This window comes from Nannospalax galili, unplaced genomic scaffold (genome assembly GCF_000622305.1).
Source record: "Nannospalax galili isolate Female #2095 unplaced genomic scaffold, S.galili_v1.0 scaffold72, whole genome shotgun sequence".
NCBI lineage: Eukaryota > Metazoa > Chordata > Mammalia > Rodentia > Spalacidae > Nannospalax > Nannospalax galili.
In genome coordinates, this window is record NW_008336933.1 from 6,482,972 (window position 1) to 6,505,722 (window position 22,751).

At 42.1% G+C, this 22,751-nt stretch overlaps 1 protein-coding gene across 1 annotated transcript in view; it reads right to left on the reverse strand.

Moving 5' to 3' along the window:
• Positions 1 to 22,751, reverse strand: part of Bmp6 (bone morphogenetic protein 6) — a 180,290-nt gene that overhangs the window by 27,419 nt on the left and 130,120 nt on the right. Inside the window, exon 2 of the mRNA XM_008831637.3 lies at positions 5,599 to 5,791. Coding sequence (XP_008829859.1) covers positions 5,599 to 5,791 — 193 coding nt within the window. The remainder of the gene's footprint in view (positions 1 to 5,598; positions 5,792 to 22,751) is intronic.

Sequence of the window (22,751 nt, forward strand, 5' to 3'; positions counted from 1 at the left end):
GAGAGCGAGAGAGAGAGAGAGAGAGAGAGAGAGAGCATCACTTGATTTATGACAATGGTACTGCTAAAGTAGAAGGAAAAGAATGGCATTTTCAATAAATGATACTGGCTTACTAGACTCTCCTGCTACATAGCTGGGCTGCCTAATATACTTCAGCAGCTCACACATGGCCTCATAATCCCACTGCTGCTCAGCTCGCTCTGCTGAGACAGCACTTCTGTATCTCATGCGTGGCCCCTTGGTACCTTTAACCCTGACACAAACACACCCAAACCTGAACACATCTTCTTTCTCCTTCCCCACCTTATCCCTGTGCTCCCTATTTCTGAGTATCAGACTAAAAGTCTTAGAAAACTACAAGGTATTTATTTGTAAAATAGGTCAGAATCTGTGCAATTCATTCAAAATTAAAGCAATAATCCAGCCTGAGATTGAACCTGGGGACTCCCACAGACCAGCTTTCTAGGTTGGCCTACAGAGTTATTTTTAAAGTCTTGAAAGAAGCATTGATTGACTTTCTTGAAATGAATTTATTCACATTCTAAAGATTCTGAAATTTTGATAAAACATATGAACCAAACTTTAAAAAAGGAACAATTTCTATACATAACTATGTATATGTGTATACATATATACACATATTATATACATACATACATAATACATACACATGGAGAAGTATGTTTTGGTATTGTTTATACCAGAAGAAAATGTATTTTAAATTTGGTATTTCTTACTTTAAAGTCTTCCAAAAATCTGCGCCATGATGGAACATGGTAAAGAAATGTTATAGTATGCACAGAAAATGGGCCATCATTACCAAGCAATGGAACCCCCAAACACAGAGAAGATATGGAAGATCAAAACTAGCAGAAATAAAACGACCACCTCACGAACAGAACAGCCACACTTTAGAAACTGAACATCTCTGTTAAAGTTTATGATTGGTTTTCAAGAGAATCTCTGACTTCTAGGAATATAAAATTCGGTTAAGAACAGGAAAAGAATACCTTTGGCTAAATAAAGAATGTAGATAAAAATAACTGCCTTTAAAGGTCTCAAAATTATCCTATTTATCTAAAGATGCTGGTATTACTTGAATGTGAAATATTCCCACAGGCTCACATGTTTGTACACTTGGCCCCCAGCTGGTGGCACTGTTTTGGGAGGTTATAGAAGCTTTACAGATGTGAGGCCTAGTGGAGGTAGGTACTGGGGGTGGGCTTAAGGGTGATAGCCTGGTCCTAGTTCCCCTCAGAGTCTCCCTCTGCTTCCTGATCTGTGGAAACATAGCAAACTGTACCCCAACTCCCAGCACAGATGAATCCACCATGCTTCCTGACTATGAAACCGTGAGCTAAAATAAACCATTTCTTCCCTAAATTTAAATTACAGCAACAAGAAAAACAACCAATACAGATTTGGTAGAAATGAGTCATGGTACCATGTGAAAAGTGACATGGTACATACACCATCATGTTACTCTGCATAAGTAGGGAAAGTCAAAAGGAATTCAGAGGAGCCTACAACTGCACTCTGAGTGTGAAGGCAGCTTATATGTATGTCATACAGAAGATGATAATAAAGAGGTAAATGGACAATGGTAACATTGTGAAAGAGTGGAAATAATTTCCATAATTTTATTCTGGGTGTCTTCCCCTTCTTTCCTTTACTCTTGAAAACATGTTGATGGATCAGTGGTTGATCAAGAGAACAACACAGGTATGGGAAGGCTTTCTTTAGGAAGACCTAGGCCTCACCTCTAACAGACATGTTCCACCACCAATAGGAACAGGCCGAAGCATTCTTGGGATGCCCACATCCAAGCTCAAAGGATGGAGGCATAATCCAGCCTGAGACTGAACCTGGGGACTGCCGCAGACCACTCAGGACATGCCCTGAGTGAGGGAATTGCTTACTTCCTCCTGGGGATCACATTTAGCTTAGGGCTGCCCTCCAAGTCATAGGAGTGACTTCTAAGAAACAAAAAAAATAGCAGGCATTATTAGGCCATGGTAAAATTCAAATGTGCTGGGCTTTATTCTCTCATGCTTTCCCCAACTATCTGATGGATCAGGGGGAAATCCTAGTGAGAGGCTATAATTGAAGGCCTTTTCCACACTGTTAATTCTATATAAAATGCAGATTTCACCAGTGTTGTCATAAGCAAATAATGATTTATAATAACAAATCTTTCTCTTATTTATATAATGTTTTTATTAATTCTTGGAGAATGTCATACATGTATTTTGCATACAATGTATTTCGATTATATTGGTACCCACTTCTAACTTTTCTCAGATCTGTCCCTACCCTCCCATCTACTCTCTCTCTCTTTTTTTTAAGTCCTGGGGAAGGAACCCAGGGCTTGAACATGCTAGGCCAGGGCACTACAGTGAGCTAAACCTCTAGTCCATTAAACTCCTCTTAAAATGTAAACATTTGCAAAATCACTGAGCAATTTTAAATTCTATTATAATTATTGTGTGTGTTGTGTATAGGTCAGAGGACAGGTTTATGGAGCTGGTTCTCTCTATCTATCTTTACATGGGTTCTGGGGATTGAACTCAGCTCACCAGGCTAGCATGGCAAACACCTTTACCCACTGAGCTATCTTGCTGGCCCACCATTAAGTACATTTTTAAAGAGACTAACATACAAAGGGCATTCCATGTACCTTGCACTTAGTAGTAGTGGTTGAGCTGCTCTCTGTAGTCTGAGCTCTTCCCATGACTTGTGTTCCATCTCAGGACTCATTCTCAACTTTAGGTCAAGTACTATGTTTCTCTGATTTTAGTAAGCACTCTTGATTTAAGGAGCTACTTCTTGGTGCTAGAGATTTGGCTCAGTGGTTATGAGCACTAACTGTTCTTGCAGAGGACCCAGGTCCCATTTCCAGCATCTATATGGTAACTACTATCCATAACTCCAGTTCCAGGGGATCCAACACCCTCTTCTGACCTCTGCAGGCATTGCACGACATGGGTGCACTTACATACAGGCAGGCAATACATTCATACACATAAAATAAAAAAGTTTTTTAAAAAGTAGCTACTTCCTTTGTTTTAAACTTACCTGCTGTAATTATTTATCAGCCAGACTAGCACGTTTCTACAGATGATATAGCAAGGCCTGTCTTCCCAGAAGCTTCGCCCTCTCTGGACCAGCTTTCCCCACTGCCTTTTATGTCAGACGACCCAACACACCAAAACTTCTGCCCTTAGCTGAATTAGCGTATAAAAACCTGATTTTCTTCCCTTTTTGAGGAGGTCAATTGTTTTATAGCACAGACATTTGTTTAATTAAGTGAACATAGCAAATGCTACAAATTGCACTTCAGCACAGATTAGACAAATAAGTTTCCACTATGCTTGGAAAAGGCGCTTTCAGCCAAGACACCCCAAGACGGGACAGATGGGGAGGTCAAAGCTTCCACAGGATCCCTGCAGCTAAGTCTGGAGGCCTGTGGAAGAACATTTGGAAGTAGCAGGAGGCCTGGGCTCCTGGCCCACAGATAAGAAAACCTCCCCCAGCCAACCTGGAGCCCTTCAAAAGCATGAAAGTCTCCCAAGTTTCCCAGGATTCTCCTTCTCTGGTGCACACAAATTAAACACATCCAACTGCCAAATGCTTCCATTGTAGAAGACCAGCCGACAGCTCCCTGCTTTGATACAGAGCCATCCGAAGTTAAGACCATCGGATTTTGTTTTCCAAACTCAGTGCTGGCCTGGAGGACATACTTCCCCACCATCCTAAGAGTAAGGCAGGTGTTCCTTTTTGGCTAGAGCTCAGTATAAATCACACAAGGATTCTGCTAGCGCTTTTTTTAAAAAAAAGTAATTTGAATACATTCTACAGTTACTGTACTTCTAGTCCAGTGGTTTTTTTTTTTCCTATAAAACTGCTCCTGCAGGAGAAGGAAAACCATTTCTGAGCCAAGAAGATACCTGCAGGTACTCCCACAAGAGACACAGAATGGAATAAATACTAAGGCAGTTTGAAAAGTCATTGGCTAAAGCAGGGCCAAAGAATCACTGAATACTAATTCTCTCCACAAGGCTAAAATCTACCAGTTAATGATCTGACTTTCCAAACAGGCCCTCTGTTGGAAAGCCATCAAATACATTTGTATTTAAGAGGGAAAATCAGACACCAGAGAGCTTCCTTGTTCTGAAATTTAGGCCCATTGTTACCATGCCTCAATGGCTATATTTAATTTATTATTTTTCTGTGCCAGTTAAGAAGTCACCTACAGCCTTCAGTGTGTGTGTGTGTGTGTGTGTGTGTGTGTGTGTGTGCGTGTGTGTGTGTGTGCACATCACCATCATGTGTCCCCAGTGCCTGGCATCTACCCATCCTTTTAGTTCCCCTAGGACAGACTGGAGAGTGCCCAAGGGCCAGATGCTGGTGGGATTTTCAAAACTGAAGCAAACTTTCCCAGAGCAAGCTTCCCCTCCTTCTGATCTCACCAGGCATGCTTGTGACAGACCCACACACAAATCCGATACATTCAGAAGAAACCAAAGTCACTCCAGAGTCTTTGGAACCTCTTAGGGAGTCAACAGACTTCCAAGGCCCAAAGCAACAATTTAGATTTGGTTCCTGAAACCAAAGGAAACTGCTGGGCAGCCTAAGCTACATGGCAAGACCCTGTTTCAAAAAAAGCCCGAAGCAAGCACAAAAATGAGGAATCTGAGTCTGGAAGTGTGGGGTTACCTCCTCCTAGGCATTTCTTCCTTTTGTTCTAATCTTTGAATCTGCCGTTGTTATTGCTGCAGTAATGTCAGTGGCTGAAGTCGAACCCTGTGCACATTGCTGTACTATACACACTGATGCCAATCTACACTTCATATATTCTGTTCTCCCCTAGTAATGTACTAAACTGACCCCTACATACGCAACAAAATTCACAGAGTTTGGTTTCCTTTCTGTGTACTAAAGATTTGAGCTAGCTGATGTTAATGCTGCATCCTCTGCCCTTCCCACCCTTTAACAGCTGGTGCAGATGTTTTTATTTATCACTAGGCAGCCCCACAACTATACTTCAGCACAGTTTTTGTGTAAATTAGTCTGGACTCATTTTCAGAAAACAATAATAACACAGACATATGAAAGAAAAAGTAATCCATCTTTCCCTTATATCCAAATGTAAATATATATGTTCAAAGATAAACATGTATGTAAATTACATGAACAAATACACAGCCTTGCAGTCACCTGACTTAGAATAATTTATAAGCATCATTCTATAATTCTATAATTCTAATTTCATCCACCTTCACCCATCATTGAAATTGGAAATCAAAAAGCAGTGGGAAGCAGTTTATCCCAATAGATCAGAGTCGGCTGATCATTAAGGATGCTTAGTAAGAAATACTCATTGGCTTGCTCAGCAAAGGATGCCTATTTGAAAAAATCAACTTAACGGCAAATTATCTTGCCAGCTAAACACTCACTACCCTTCAGAACACCTGGTTCTTCGTGTTCAAGGATTGCCCATGAACTCCAAATCACCTTCCACAGATACTTGAGGTCATATGAGAGAGAGTGAGAAGTGGGGGCCAGCCCCACCTTTTGGGCTTCCTTGAGCCTTCATACCTGTGCTGATGCTCCTGTAAGACTTGATAAATGCTGATAAGAAAAGATTGGTTTTTAAAACTCCCCACAACACAGTCCTTGTAGATGCGGAACTCTGCAGCCGTCACCGCCTCACCCTCAGGAATCTGGGATAAGTTGAACTTGAACTCTTTGTGGTGTCGCTGGCGAGGGGAGAACTCCTTGTCGTACTCCACTATAGGGTTAAACAAGAGAGAGTGACAACTATTGTTACTTGACTAAGTGCCACGGGCTCATCTCATGAACGTTCCCCCGTTTTACCTCACAAACCAATTACAAGTTACCAGCATGGATGAGCGGAACCCAGGGGCTGAAGAAGGGACACTGAGTCTGAAATCCTCCCTTTCACCTGAGAAGACGCAGAATCCTTATGCTGTATTCAGTTTAAATACTGTAGTTTTGGTGGTTGGTTGAAGAAATAATTTGGATGAGACCAAGTTACTTAAAGACTCTTGGTCCCAGGTTTCCTCATCAGCAAAAAAAAGGAGTATGATGTGCAGAAAGGTGTGGAATGAATAAAGTTTTGAGCAAGAACTTGCTACCCACTACCTCCCTATGTGTTCTTGGTCAGGGAGGCCCCTGAGAGCCACAAACAATGCAGTTGGTTGCCCACCAGAACGAGATGGTAAGACCATCGGTGAAGACACCACAGATTCCGCTCATAGGACAGAGAATCAAGCTGGCACTGAGATAGAAGCTTCCTCCTCACTAATGATGCTTCGTAGTGCTGGAAGGTACTATGGGCACTGCTAGGGGAGAACTGTTGGTAAGTGTCTTACTCAGCTGTGAACCCTGCATGCTGCACTGACTGGCCAGGCAAAATGTGCCTGCTGGTAGAATATGGGGATGATTGCTATAAGGGTAATCAATCACTTTCTGATTAGAATCAAGGTCTGCTCCACAGGAGGGAATTCATGCCCGGTACTATAAACCTGGCCAAAGCCGGTGACTGGGAGGTCATAAGCTCTAGTGGGGAAGTTCCTGTTGTTTTATGCTAAATAGCGTCTAAGTATTTATGATTATGGCCACTGAACTGTGCTTCCATCAGCTTTGGTCAGGGACGCTTCTTTATGTGGTAAGTAGTGGTAACTGCAGAGACTCACAACTGGTCAAAGTGTTGTGAATAAGTGACTTGAATGTTCACCAGGAAGCAGGACATCTGTGTCACACCACCAACCCCCAACACTCAGGGCATCACAGAGGAGAGGGTGGAAGCAATGTAAAAGTCAGAGAATGGGGCTGAGTGTTGTAGAACACTGTCTTCCAGGCTTGATACAGCTACCGAACTTTTGAACTCACAGCAACTATGAGAACCCGCACATGATTTGTCCCCTGAATATTTTGTCACGGAAGGGGGAGGGACTCGTGAGGTCTGATGCCTCCCTAGCCATAGGCAGTTAATGGTTGCTGGAGAGAGAGACATTTTCTTCTGCTGTGTAGTCGTTAGTAAGGTACCTGTGTTCCTTAAGCAAGAAATCCTAATGAAACTCACTGGGTCACACAGACACACAGACACACACACACACACACACACACACACACACACACACACAGCATGAAAAAGGGTCACGAGTTGAAAACAGAAAGGAGATCAGTGGCGGCAAGAGGCAGATAAGGAGATAATGGGATTAATAAGACCAAAATACAGCTATATAGAAATGACATAATGAAACATTGTGTATAATTAATATCTGCTAATAAAACCCTCCAAAAGAACCTGCTGCCTCTCCTGGCCCTTTGACCCTTCCAACCCTTTCCTCTCTACTGCTCCCTGGCCCCCAGCTTTGTTCATGTGTCACCATCTGTGGCTGAGCTGAACTCAAGGGTCGAGCCAGGAGAGTGGGAGGCAGACACTGCATCTTCCCTGTACCTGGGGTTCCAGGGATCTTCACATTTTGTTTGCTGTTCAGTGGAAATATTTTTTATAACTTTTATTGGATTTGTTCCCTGAAAATATCATACATGGATCTAATGCACTGTGATCATACTCACTCTATTCTCTCTCAACTCCCTCCCATCTCTGTCAACACCCCCTAATGTCCCTTTCCCCACATTGATATCTATCTTTTTGTTTTATGACCCACTGAGTTTAACCGGTGCCAGCTGTGTGACCATGGCTTTGGAACTATCCATTGGAGCCTAGTGTCAGTGAAAATTTTTATTGAGACTTCTAGAGTAAAGTTTGGTAGATGCTATTGGATCCCCTTTAAATCTGACAGCAGGGCCTGGGCAGGAGAAGAAAGATGAATGAAGAAACTAGCAACAATGTCCCTTGATGTGTTATAATGGTTTACGTCTTTGAAAAAGGAAAAGGGTGGTGGTGGTGGTGGTGTGTGTAGTGAACGTGAACCCAGTTTCTACCTGTGGATGAATGGATAAAGAAAATGAAGTATATACACATTTAAAAAATGAATTTCTGGAGCCAGGTGTGGTGGTACATACCTTTAATACTGGCACTCAGGAGGCAGAGGCAGGCATATCTCTGTGAGACGGAGGTCAGCCTGGTCTACATAGTGAATTCCAGGCCTGCTGGGGCTACAGGGAAACCTTGTCTCAAAAAGACCAAAAAAAGAAAGAATTTCTCTAGTCGTGACAACACAGACGGACCTGGAAGACATGATGGTAAGTCACATAAGCCAGGCACAGAAAGACAAATGCCACGTGATTTCACTCATATGTGAAATCTAGGATGGTTGACTAGCTTGAAGCAGAATGGTGGTTGCCTGGGATTAGGGCTGAAAGGGATCTGGGAAAAGTTGGTGAAAGGATATAGAAGGTCAATTCTGAACGACAAAAAGTTTTACAGATCTGATGCATAGCATGGTGACTAATTAATGAATTAATTGTGTATGTGGAATTTTCTCAGAGTAGATCATAAATGCTAAATAGGAATAGTATCAAATTGATTCCTAATGACTTCTTGTTATGCCAATGAATTAGTGTATCTCTCAACTCACACCTAGAGAAGTTTCTTGCACCAGATGGTGCTTAACAGAGACCCATAACTAGTCAGCATGCAGAGAAGGGGAGACTTTGGAGTGCCCAGACCTAAATGGGGCACCTATATCACACGCTGTCCTCCCAAGGCTCGAGGATCATTGTAGAAAACAAGACGGGGTGGAAAGATTGTAAGAACCAGAGGTGATAGATGAATACAAGGAAACCATGTTGTCTGGACACCACAGGGCAGTTGTACATATGAGCCCACAGCGCTTGTGACAGTGTGCACAAGATGTATGACAAAAGCCCAGCACGGATGGCAGAGGTAGGCAAGAAGCCCCAGGCCTAGCTGAGGATCTTTGGCAATTGATAGCTGCTGGGAGAGAGGGAATCAGTTTTTGTTTTTGTTTATTGTTTTTTGTTTTTGAGTGTGTAATACTGGGTAGGTTGACCAGACTCTAAGAGATGGACACACACTTAAGAGCTTTAGGTGTGTGTGTGGGGGGAGCTTTAGAGAAACACAAATTAGACTTGATGGGCCTTTAAAAATAATAGAGAACATAAAGTAGGGGGGTAGTATTGTGAGGGTGGAGGTGGGAGGGGTCTGAATAAAATATATTGTATGAAATTCTCAAAGAATCAATAGAAAATTTGAAAGGTGCTAAGCGTGTGAGGTGCAGAGGTGTCTGTCAGTTCAGTGGTGGTGACTCCTTCACAGCAGATACAGAGTGGAAACCATAGCATCCCTTCAATATACAGCCTTTCATTTGTTAATTACACCTCAATAATACCAGGAAAAAAAGAAGTATTTTTTTCAATAATTTTTTTCTGCATTGAAGGCAAAGTATAGACATTTGCAATTACTCATTATCATTTTTGGAGTCAGCTTTTAAATGTTTATATACATTTTTGTGCAAGAGAAATAGCATCAAACCACAGATGCTTAGCTCATAGTCACTGTTCAAGAAAGAGGGGGGCTCTGCTGCCACAAAACCCCCTTCATCCTCTCCCTAGAGTGAGGAAACACTTATTCCATGCTGTTCCTAGGGGCTCTTTGTGGGTTTTTTGTTGGTGGCATTTTGTTTTGTTTTGAGACAGTCTTGCTATGTAGCTCAGGCTGGCCTGAAACTCACTATGTAGTCCATGCTGTCTTGGAATTTGAAGTGATCCTTCTTCTGCTGCCTCCTGAGCATTGGGGTTATAGGTGTACTCTGCCATGCCCAGCCTTTTGTTTTTTCCTTTTTTCAATTTATTTTTATTTCTAAGCTGGGCATAGTGGTGCATTTAACAGTAGTGCCTTTAATCCCAGCACTCAGGAGGCAGAGGCAGAAGCAGAGGCAGGTGGATCTCAGTGAGACTGAGATCAGCCTGGTCTACATAGTGAGTTCCAGGCCTGCTGGTGCTACCGGGAGATCCCGTCTCAAAAATCAAAGAAAAATATTTATTTTTTATTTTTAATTATGTGTATGTTCTTGCATCTAGGTGTATGTGCATGTGAGTGCAGTTGCCTGCAGAGTCCATCCAGAAGACAGCACTGAACCCCATGGAGTTGGAGTTACGTACAGGTGACTATAAGCCATCCAACATGGTAGTGGGGAATGAATTCAGGTCTTCTGGGAAAAAACATAAATGCTCTTAACCTCTGAGTCATCTCTCTAGGCCCCTATTATTATTCTTTTTCTTAATGGAAACCTACAAAAACTTCAAGAGCAAAATTAATCTCCTGTAGTAGTTTTCCTAGGGCTTCTAGTCAGAAGGCAATAGTCAAACTATTTACCACCTCTAACTTCCTACTTCTTTCCACATGTGTTGTTTTCCATAATAATCAGAGAAAAACTTTATAGAGATTTGGTATCTTAAAAAAAAATAGCCCAGTAACTCTCTAGAAGAACTGAAGTTTTCAATGTGTCCCCAGAAACTAGAAAAGCTAAGCAATCTTCAGGTATAAGGTTTTCAATAAAGAATTTTCAAAATTATCATGTAGTTATACAATCAATCTTCTAGGTTTGAGCTAATTTTTTTTCTTTCTCAATTTTTTTCAAAAGGAACAAGCTTTGGCTTGAGCAAAGCTTCATTGAGAGTCAAATGAGGTCCAAGGAGAAAGTAGACAATAGTTTGGCCCCAACAAGACAGCAGGTTTCCTCATCAGTGAAAGAGCATAAAAAGCGAGATTGTTGAAAAGTTCACCCAAGGACGGCCACATGGAGGGTAGATCACTTTCCCCTAAAACTGATCTGCCTTCTAAGTTTGATATGTTATCGTTGTTGGTTAAAAACGAATCAAATCTCATTTCCCAAAGAAACTTTCTAAAAGACAAAACAAAAACAAAACCAAAACCAGTCACACAGCTTTTCTATAGAGCCTTTAGGATGCTTCATTTTAATATAGCTAAATAAAAGTGGGTTTTTAAGATTTGTCAGAGAGCATGTACAAAAATTCTTCAAAGAATTCCTTCAATCTTTTACTATGAATGGGAAAAATATGGGCACAAAATGAGATATATGAAAATAAAATATATTTAACTTATAAGAAGTAGAGAAATTGATATAATCAATGAGAAATGTAATTAATCTTTGCTGGGGATCACCACTCCTAACAAAACACCCCTGTCCCAGCTGGCTCTGTAAACCTACTTGGGAATGTTGTGACCCTGAGGCTGAAGGACTTTTCTACTCTGTCCTAAGCTTTGAGCTTCCTCACATACCTGTGTGAGGAAAGACATCTACTGTGTAAGAAGTTCCATGCCTGGAAATCTCCATGTTATCAGGAAGCCAAAATTAGAGCAATAGTATGGAGGGGAAAAGGGTTAGGGTAAATGATGGAGAGGGAAAGAGAATGAACACTGACCAACTTTATCATGTTCATTTATTTATTTTTAAACATTTATTTGTATGTGTGTGTGCCTGAGTGTGTGTATGTGCACCGTGTGCCTGAAGTGCTTGTGGAGGCCAGAAGGTGGCACTGGAGCGCCTGGAACTGGAGTTACAGGGGGTTGTGTGCTCCCCCTGTGGGAGCTGGGAGCTAAACACAGGTCCTCTGCAAGAGCAGTAAGTACTCTTAACTACTGAGACATCTCTCCAGACCCAATTTAAACCAAACACCGAAAACCAAAAACAAGGTTTCATGCAGTCCAGGCTGGCCTCAAAACTACTATGTAGCCTAGGCTGGGCTTAAATTCCTGATTCTGCTGCTTCCACCACTCCAGGGCTAGGATTATAGGAATCTGCCATCATACCCAGCTGAGGAAGCCATCTTGGACATCCAGTCTATTGGCGCGTTGGATAACTCCAGCCAGAGCCACCACTTTGCTCCAACAGTTTGAGAGGCCTTGAAGAAGAGCCATCCTGCTGAGCCCAGTCACTTCACAGGACTGAGAAATGATTGTGCATTGTTTATTTTAGCCACTACATTTTGGGGGATTTGTTTTATAGTAGCAGACAATTAACACTTGAAAAGGAAAAAAAAAAGACAGAAGTTGGGGAGGGAGAGGAGAGAAGGGGAATCTGATCTTACTGAGAAAGGGGAGATTGCATGTAATTGTTAAAGTTGAAGATTGTCCAACTCTTGGAGGCAATATGTAGGACTAAGGAAGAATCCAGATTCAGGCATGGTGGTGTAGACCTGCTATCTCAGCACTCAGGAGGAAGATGCTGGGGGATTGAAAGTTCAAGAACAGTGTGTGTTGGGGAGGGATGCTAAGGAGATGACACAGTTGGTAAAGTGGTTGCCATGCAAGCATGAGGACTTGAGTTTGATCCTTAGCTCCCACATAAAAGCTAAGTGTGGTGGTATGTGTCTATAATCCCAGCACTGGTGGTGGGAGTGGTGGGGAACACACAAAGACTAGAGGATCCCTTGGACTTGAAGGCCAATCTAGCCAGAGCATGTCAGGTTCAGTGAGAGACCCTGTCTCAAAAAATAAGGTGGAGAGCAACTGAGAAAGACACCTAAGGTTTACCTGTGGCCTCCACATACATGTGCATACACAAACATGTGTGTGTGTGTGTGTGTGTGTGTGTGTGTATGTGTGTGTGTGTGTGTGTGTGTGGAGAGAGAGAGAGACAGACAGACAGACACAGACAGGGCTGAAACCTTATCTCAAGAAAAAAAACAAAAAAAAAAACAAAAAAGAATAAAGAATTTGGCAAATTCTAACAGACATTAAAAGAGAAAGATCCTACAAACAAGAAAACAGACACAGTCCAAAGCATTTATTTTATTACAATGTGAATTACAACACTTGCCTTCTAGGGGCATTTTCCTTACTAGGACAACAACTGTTTCTCAGTACTCTGAACATTCTTTTTTTGGGTTTTTTTTTTGTTTGTTTGTTTGGTTGGGTTTTTTTGGTTTTTTTTGAGACAGGGTCTCCCTGTAGGCCCAAGCTGGCCTGAACTCGCTATGCAGACCAGGCTGGCCTTGAACTCATAGCCTGCCTCTGCCTCCTGAGTGCTGAGATTAAAGGTGTGCACCACCACGTCCGGCTCTTTCATCCTTTCTGGAGGAGATTCATGGTCTCTTCAGTCCCATAAGTCTCTATTACCTGCATCTTTCACCCAATCCCTTGCCCTACAGTCTTCTGATCCTCTCCTGTGCCTCTTAGCTCCAAGACTTCCACCTTCATCCCACTCCTCCCAGGATGCCTAGCCAGTGTAACTGAAATTTGAAGGGAGCGCCCTCTTTCTCTTTTCCCTTTTGCTTACAGTTGTCTTTACACAGTGCGTTTACTAATGGCTCACACGGATACTTGACATAAATACAATTAGTTTACTATCTCCATGTGCATTTGAAGACCACAGATATGAAAGTGCACAGTTTGAATGTGAAATGTCCTCCTTGGGCTCAAGTGTTTGAACACATGGTCCCCAGCTGATGGTCCTGTTTTGGAAGGTCCTGGAAGCTTTAGAAGGTGGAGCCTCATTGGAGGAAGTGGGTCACTGGGGGTGGGCTTTGAAGTTTGAGCCTGGCCCTACTTCCTGTCTGTAGAGGCAATGTTACCAGCTGCCTAGACTCCTGCTACCATGGAACTGTCTCACAGGCTACTGCCATGACTTCCGGTCATAATGGACTGTATCCTTTCTTAAACCCTGAGCCAAATAAACTCTTCCTTAAGTTTCTTTTGGCTGGGATTTTGCCACCACAATGTACATAGTAACTAACGCAAACAGTAATTCCATTGAACTACTAATACAAATTGTATGATTCTAGACTCTTCAAGTGTGAGACAGTCCAGTAAATGGTAGGGAAAAGGAGAGGCCTGAGTTTTGACTTTGGCTGTTGGGACCTAATTTGTATCCTTGTCTGTCTTAGTGGCTGAGCCACTTGTGATCCACTAGTAAGTAGTAACAAGGAGTGTTGATGAGGGACAAACTGCCACCCTGGCTTGGGTTCCCAGCTCCCCTTTTTCTTATGGGATACTGACAATATGTTAAAGATTTTGTATCAGTGAAGTGGGAATAGCATTTTCTAGGATTAGTGAGAGTCTCCACACAACATAGCCAAGGGCACAGTGTAAACGCACAATAAATGCTGTGACAATCTCTGTGTTATTTGAGGATCCAACCCTCTGAGTTCAGAATAGGCCTTTGCTGGGTCCTGAATTGGTGCCAATTAATGCTTTCCTTGAGTTAGCTTTCTCATGCAGAACGCTGCATCTTGCCCAAAGGGGACTGTTGAAATCATACCATCTTCCAGCTAGTAAACTTGGGCTGCATTCTCTGAGGCAATAATTCCTAGAATTTTTTGCTTCAAGGATCAGTTAAAACAAATTTTTTTAAACTAGTAATGACCTTGTACAAGGTCGCCTACTTTTCTGTTTGCCCTTTGTAAGGTCGGCGGAAACAAAACAACACACTGAATTCTTTCAGCTATATTTCCATTTCTGAAGGTCCTTTTAACACCAAATAAAACAGAAAGGATACAACTGGAGAATATAATGCGGTCCATTCAATGAAATAGAATTGGTTTACAAAACTCTCTTTCTCTTTGCCTTCGATTCTACCTGTTCAAATTTCAGACTGGTCATGGAGCTCTGTGCCCTACTTAAGAACCATTGCCCTCCGGGGTGGAAATTACAGGTTTGAGGATGCACACAGCTTATGAAGACAGGCACCGAAGTAGAGTAAGGAAGCACTGAGGAAACCAGCACTGAACCAAACAAATCAGCACACTCCAGAATATGACTGTACCACTGAGTTCTTTCCTGGACTATCCCCACCTCTGCCCCAAAGTGCCTCGGATCATTAATAGCATGTCTATCTGAGATCAACACTTCTACTACATGTGTACGAAACACTCTCTTTTGCAGGGTTTTATTTTCTTTTTTCACTTCAAGATGTTCTTCTCAGGAAGGGTGGAGGGGCTGGAGAGATGGCTCAGCCGTTAAGAGCACTGGTTGCTCTTGCAGAGGACCCAGATTCAGTTCCCAGCACCCACATGGTGGCTAACAACTGTCTGTAACTCCAGTTCCAGGGAATTCAATGCCCTCTTCTGACCTCTGCAGACATTGCACAAGAGGTGTGCACTTACATACATGTAGGCAATACTCATACACATAAAATAAAATAAAAATAATAAAAAATAAATTAAATTTAAAAAAGGAGTAGAGTAGAAACCGAGCAGACACTTGGGAGCACAGGACAGGCATGGTCACAGAGAGCACATATGGTCATAGTGAGAGTACATGCAGATGGTCCAGCCCCCATCAGCTGGAGACCAGGCTGCAGGTCCACAGGTGGGCAGGGCTCTTCTGCAGGTGCTGCTGACCAGTTACATCTCCTTTCTTCATCCATATCTCAAATGGATCTATCAAAAATATATGAAGGAGCTGGAGAGATGGCTCAGTGGTTAGGAGAACTGACTGCTCTTGCAGAGGACCCAGGTTCAATTCCCAGCACCTACATGGTAGCTCACAAATGTCTGTAACTCCAGTTCCACAGGAATCTGATGCTCTCTTCTGGCCTCTGCACGCTTTGCATGGGTGTACCTATTTACATGCAGGCATTATACTCATGCACATAAAATAAAAACAATAAATAAAATCTTTTTAAAATGTAGGAAATTCATTACAAGGGTTGATGCAGATGTTGAGAAAACGAACTCTTGGGCGTTGGTGGAAATGCGAGATGGTGCAGCTGCTGTGAAGAACGGTATGGTTGTTCTTCAACAGGCTCCACATGAACTTACCATGTGACCCAGTAGTTCTTTCTCTGGTTATTTTATGGCCACATCATAGCAGTGTTGCTCATAGTAGCTAAAAGCTGAAAATCATTCAGGTGTCCGTCCCTGAATAACAAAATATGGTTTGTACACATAATAAAATAATATTCAGCCTTAAAAAGGAAGAATGTACTTATTCATACTGTGAGCGGTGGTTTGAAAGAGCAATGTCCCCTACAGGCTCATGCATTTCAATACTTGGTCCCTGGTTGGTGGCACTGTTTGGATAAGGTCATGAAACATTTAGGAGGTGTGGCCTTACTGGAGGAAGCCTATCACTGGGGTGGAGGGGGAGGATGAGCTTTGAGAGTTTATAGCCTTGCCCCACCTCCAGTTTCTCTCTCTGCTTCTTGTTTGTCACTGGAGATGTGAGCTCTCAGTTTTCTGTTTCTGCTGCCATTGCCTGCCATTTGCTGCCAGGCCTCCCCACCATGATGAACTCTTAGCCCTCTGGAACCATAAGCCAAAATAAACTCTTCCATCTATAAGTTTCCTGAGTCATGGTGTTTTATCACAGCCAGAAAAGTAACTTATACATTATGATGCAGATGAACCTTGAGGACATCGTGCTAAGGGAAATAAGCCAGGCACATGTGGATATCCAGTATATGATTCCACGTCTATGAAGTCCTAGAGTTGTCAAATGCAGAGACAGGAAGTAAAATGGTGTTGTCAGGAGCTAAGGGAAGCGAAATTGGAAATTAGTGTTTAATGAGTAGAGTTTCAGTTTGGGGAGATGAAAATGTTCTTGAGATGGCTACAGAGCAATAAGAATACACCACTGAACTGCACACATTAAAAATTGCTAAAATGATGGATTTATGGGGCTGGAGAGATGGGTCAGTGCTTAAGAGCACTTAATGCTCTTGCAGAGGATCTAGCACCCACTGGTGGCTCATAACCAACTGGATCTCCAGTTCAAGGGGGATTTGTTTCCCTCTTCTGGTCTCTGCAGGCACTGCATGCACATGGTGCACATACATACATGCAGGCAAATACACACAAAAAATTAAAAATCTCTAAAAAACGATGAATTTATTTATGTATATTTTTACCACAATAAAAATACTATCTCACATGATTATATTTAGCTAAATTAAAACATTCTTATTGGAATTGGGATCCCTACAGAGGTCTTTGAATTCAATTGGTTGTCTCTTAAGTTCTTTAAAAAATAAATAAAACAACTGCTGGGTGTGGTGGAACACACCTTTAATCCCAGCACTGGGGAGGCAGAGGCAGGTGGCTCTCTGTGAGATAGAGGCCAGCCTGGTCTACATAGTGAGTTCCAGGCGCTGGGGCTATGGGAAACCCTGTCCAAAAACAACTAACTAATCAGGCATAAGAAGAACTCCATTAGCTTAGAAGGAAGTTTAAATTTTTTAAATGGAGATAGCGGGCCGGGCATGGTGGTGCACGCCTTTAATCCCAGCACTTAGGAGGCAGAGGCAGGCAGATCTCTGTGAGTTCAAGGCCAGCCTGGTCTACATAGTGAGTTCCAGGGCAGCTGGGGCTACAGGGAGACCTCGTCTCAAAAAGACCAAAAAAAAAAAAAAAAATGGAGATAGCAACTTGAATGTTGACATTAGACCCATTGCCTTTAAAATCTGGAAGAAGACAAGGACTCTCATTTTCATTGTTGGGTGGGTCAGAGGCCAGGTCAGGACTGTGAGGGGTAACAGGGAAGGAAGAGACATGCTACACAGCATTGGACCCAATGAGTAGCCCAGGATGGCCTCAAGCTCAAGCTAGTCCTCCTGCCTCTGTCCCTGGGTGCTGGGATCCCAGGTGTGGTTCCCCATGCCCAGCCATTTGGAATTTCTGCAGCTGTGTTCATGAGTGGGCCTGCTGTCCTCATACAGCATGCTCTTGGATTCTGTTGGCGAATGATCCCTCCCTTCTCAAGAACTGATCCACTTCTTAAAGGTTTGGCAACTTATCTGTAGAATCATTTATCTGGTATTTTCTTTTCTTTTTTAAATTTTTAATATTAAAACATCATATTTTATTTACTTTTTTATTTTATATATATGAGTGAGTTGCCTTCATGTATGTTCATGCAATGCCTGTGGAGGTCAGAAGAGGGCATTTGATCCTTAGGAACTAAAGTTACAGACAGTTGTTAGCTGCCATGTAGGTGCTAGGAATTGAACCCAGGTCCTCTGCAAGAGCAGCCAGTGCTCTTAACCACTGAGCCATTTTTCCAGCCCCCTCATCTGGCATATTTTCTGAGGGAAATTTTTGTGTATGTATGCCTGGGCATGTGTGTATACAGGTGAGAGAGAGAGAGAGAGAGAGAGAGAGAGAGAGAGAGAGAGAAACACCAGAGGTTGATTTGGGGTCAGCCGCGTTGTTTTTATTGAGGCAGGGTCTCTTTCACTGGGACCTGGGACTCACTGATTAGGCTAGGCTGGCTGGCGACTGGGACCTTCCTGTCTCAGCCTCTCCAGCACTGAGACTATAAAGGCACACCACGACTCCTGGCTTTTTACGTAGGTTCTGGGACTCAAACTCAGGTCCTCATGCTTGCACAGTAAGTAAGCACTTTAACAACTAAGCCATTGCTCAAGTGCCTTGAGGAAAGATTTTTAATGACTCATTTTCCTTCAAACTTAAAAAAAAAATCATGTTCTCTATTTCTTCTTAAGTCACTGTGCATTTTCTAGAGGTTTGGTAATTTAGATTTAATCTTTCAAATTGATAGTCATCAAATTTTTTGTAGTTTGACTCAGGCATGGTAATGAATGCCTATAATCCCAATATTTAGGAAGCTGAGACAGGAGGATCACAAGTTTGAGGCCAGCCTGGGTTACATTATAAGATCCTGTTGCTGTTGCAATTTTTTTTCATAACTATTATTCATTTGTCATTTCCCCTTTCTTGACTGGTCTTATTAAAAGCTATTTTTCTCTCACCATTGCTTAATTTGATTATAAAAAGATATTTTAATGTGGGTATTTCCCCAAAGGCATTCATGTCTGAGTTATATCAATTAAAGTTATCTAAAGAGGGCCTGGGAAGATGGCTCTGTTGGTAAAGTGCCTGCTACGCAAGAATGAAAACCTGAATTAAACCCTCAGCCTTCATGCGGCAAAACCAGGCATGGTTGCAAGTACCTGTAATCTCAGAGCTGGGAGATGGAGACAGGTGGATTTCTGGGGCTCACTGGCCAGTCAACCTATCCTAATTGGAAAAATCCAGAGCAGTGGAAGAGCCTGTCTCATAAAACAACGTGGCCTGGTATGGTGGTGCACACCTTTAGTCCCAACACTTGAGAGGCTGAGGCAGGCAGATCTTTGTGATACTGGGGCCAACTTGGTCTACATAGGGAGTTCCAGACCAGCTGGAGCTACAGGGAAATCCTGCCTCAAAAAGACCAAAAAAAGAAAAAAAAAAAGTGTACGTTTCCTGAGGAACAACACCCAAAGTTGTCCTCTGGCACTCAGAAGCACACACACAGACACACACATCCCACAAACAAACACCTATACCCACACATATACATAGACACACAAGAAAATTTTCTGGCAGAAAGTAGATATACGTATTTAACTGCAAAAGTCAAGTAGAAAAGAGGAAAGGAAATGAGAATATAGAAAAAGAACAGAAAAAATCTGTTTAAGCACTTACTCTATGAATAAGCACACATTATTTCCTCACTAATGAGATTTGCTTTCTGGGTTATTCACTCTAGATTAGTTATGGCAATTACAGTAATTCCTAGGGAACTGTACGTTTTCCAAATGCTTCATGTTTGTACTGATTGTTATACATCAAACTTAAACCGCCCCCCCCCCAATCCAGCAATCTATTCTGCTGACTAATAAAAGCAAGTTGTCAGACTGTGGTAGTTTATTTAATTTTAGGTAACAAGGACAGCTCAATCATTCAAAGGTTGCAACAATAGTAGCTTTCTGACCTTTAGCCTACATTGCATACAACCTTGAATAGCAAAACAGACACCAAATTCAACTTTCTAACTCACTTTTTGACAATAGTGAGGTGGAAGACTTACCATGGGGTTCACCAAATATTTATTTATTTATTTAGGGATGGGGTCTCACATAGCTCAGGCTGGCCTCGAGCTCATTAAATAGCTAAGGATAACCTGAACTGTCAATCTTCTTGCTTTCCCCTCCCCAGAGCTGGGATGACAGATATGTAGCATCATACCCATTTTATGCAGTGCTGAGGATTGATCCCAGGGCTTCATGTGTACCAAGCAAACATTCTATCGATTGAGCTCCATCCTCAGCTCCATCCAATATTTTTATATATGAATATTCTTGAGACTCACAGATACCAAAAAGAATTCATTTTCTTGGCTGCTGTCCAAATACTTCCTCAAACTCTTGACTGGATAGGACTTAACATATATCACAGAGAGCATGCATGAAATCTGGGGGGGGGGCTATGAGGGGGCTGTGGATGCTAGACTCCAGTGTGTGAACTTTCACAGAAGGACATCTGGATGCAAATGCTTGACCAAATAGGACTTAACATATATGAAGAAATGTATGAAATCTGATGGGCCAGAGGGCCTAAATTAGATTAAGTTCTATTATATGAAACACACAGAAACTCAATTAAAAAACCTTTTTTATTGAATTTTTGTGTGTTTCATATAGAACATCTCAATCGATCTTAATCACCATTATTCCTCCATCCCCACTGGCACCCTCCCATAGTCCCCCATTGGAGCCCATATACTCTGTCATCCCTGTTAAGGCCCATTGTGTCAAGTCAATGTCCCTAGAAGTTCCCCAGTGCAAGTCTATCCACTGAGGTCTAGTCAGCCTATCTAGAATCCCTTGTTTTAGGAAGATCAGCTCTTCTTCACCTAGCGGCAATCAGTTGCCAATATTTCTTCAGATAAGATTGGGGTCTAATATTCATTTTCACAGTTCTATGCTAGGTTTTTGTCTGCCTGAATTTGCATGGGACTTGTATATGCTGACACCACTGCCATATAATCACATGAGCAGGGTCCCAGGAGAGTATAGGACTCTGTTTCCATATGGTCCTGCACCTGCTTCCTGGCTCTTACAATCTTTCTGCTCTCTCTTCTGAGATGGTCCCTGGGCCTTGGGTGGGTGATTCAAGAACCAGCATTCAGCAGACTCTTATCTCTATGCTTTGGCCATTTGTGACCTTTTGTGTTCTGGCCCTCCACTGCATGAGGGAGCTTCATTAATGAGAACTGAGAGATTCATTAGCGTCCTCTTCTTTACCCCTGTTCTATGTTCCATGAGCCTTAGGTGTAGAGGTTGCATTATAGACGTGTCACTTAGGCCTGGGCAATTCATAGACAATGTCCATGTGTGACCAGTTGTGGTACTTGGTAATGGTTTCCAGCTGGTGCAAAATAAACTTCTTTGATGAGTGGTGACTGGGATATTTGTCTGTCAATAATAAGGATACATTATTTTGCACATAGTAAGAAATCACATGAGTCAAGGGATATGACAATCTTGGGGTTTTCTCTAAGATCTATGGCCACTCCAGGAATGTGTATATGTGTATTTGGTTATGTTTATAGTACCACAGTTGAGTTTCCTCACATTGAGTGGGCTTTTAGTCCAATCAGGTAGCGTTGATTGCCCCCAAGATAAGTGCCACTACTACACCAGTGTTATATGCTGTGCTGGCTACTGATGTGGTTATTTGGTCTTGAAGCTGGTGTTAGACTACAGAATGATGTTTTCCCTTGGCACCTTCACAGTGCTCTCCAAAGCTCTGAGAGCTCGCCTTCAGGGGAGGTGGTTTCAGGTCAGTTGCAGCTCTAGCACTCCAGATTTTGTGTCTGAAGTATATTCTGTCTTCAGCAGTAGGGTCTTACCTTCAAGTTCTGGGAGGTCATCAGGGTTGTGGCCATAGCCTGGATAATCTTGGACCACCCTGGCCAACACTCAAAGGAAAGTTTCTCCTGTCTGGCACTGTTTCTTGTTAATTTGCCTTTAGCTATACACATGGACTGGTATATAATTTGTCATTAGGTTGTTGGACTAATATGATTCTGTTTTTCAAAAAACTAGCTAGGCATTATTTATCTCTCCTCTCTCACTATCTTACCCTTCCTCCATGGTTTCTGCTTTTAAAGTGTCCCCATTTTCCCCATTTCTCCCTTGATAATACCCTTCTCCTATGGTCCCACCTCTCTTGAGCTCCTTCTTTCCCTTTATCCCCAAGGTTCCTTGTATAACCCTCTCTCTCCCCATCCCACTTAAATAACCGCATTTTAAAAATAAATGTAATTTTAAATTTTTTTATAAGAAGCATTTCATTACAGCTTTAACATACTCAATAACAGTTTCCAGAGGCAAAGATACACCTCTTTCAAAACTGGCTATAAAATTTTTAGGTTTGCTGTTGAATTAATACAGTTATACAATATTGAACTCAGTATAAGCCCTGTAAGACATAAAATTGAATGAGTTTTTAACCTTTAAAAAAGATCTCCATTTCATTTTAAAATATACTGTTTCTTACAGAAAGACTCATTGTTTTTGTTAATAACACTGAGATGTTGGTGCACGTGTCTCTTATCTGTATGTATCTGGTTATTACTAGTCATAATTGGTTGCACTCAGATCCTTGGCACCTGTGTATGTCTATAAAGCCATCGGGTAGATTTCAATGGTAATGTTTATCACCTCTACTAATTAACATGACATAAATTTTTATGCTTCCTCTTCAAATATTCATTTTTTAAAATTTGTTGATTTTTTTCTGTGTGTATTTATCACACAGAACATCCCAAATCATCTTATTCAACTATATACCCACTTCCCAGATGGCACCCTCCCATAGTCTCCCTACCCTGTTATTGTCTGCTGTGTTGTTGGCACCCCCAGCCATTCCCCACTACTTGTCCATCTGGTGAATCTAGTCAGCCTATCTAGAGGTCTTTGTTTTAGGAAGGTCAACTGTTTCTCATCTAGCAGCAATCAGTTGTCAATATTCCTTTGGATAAGATT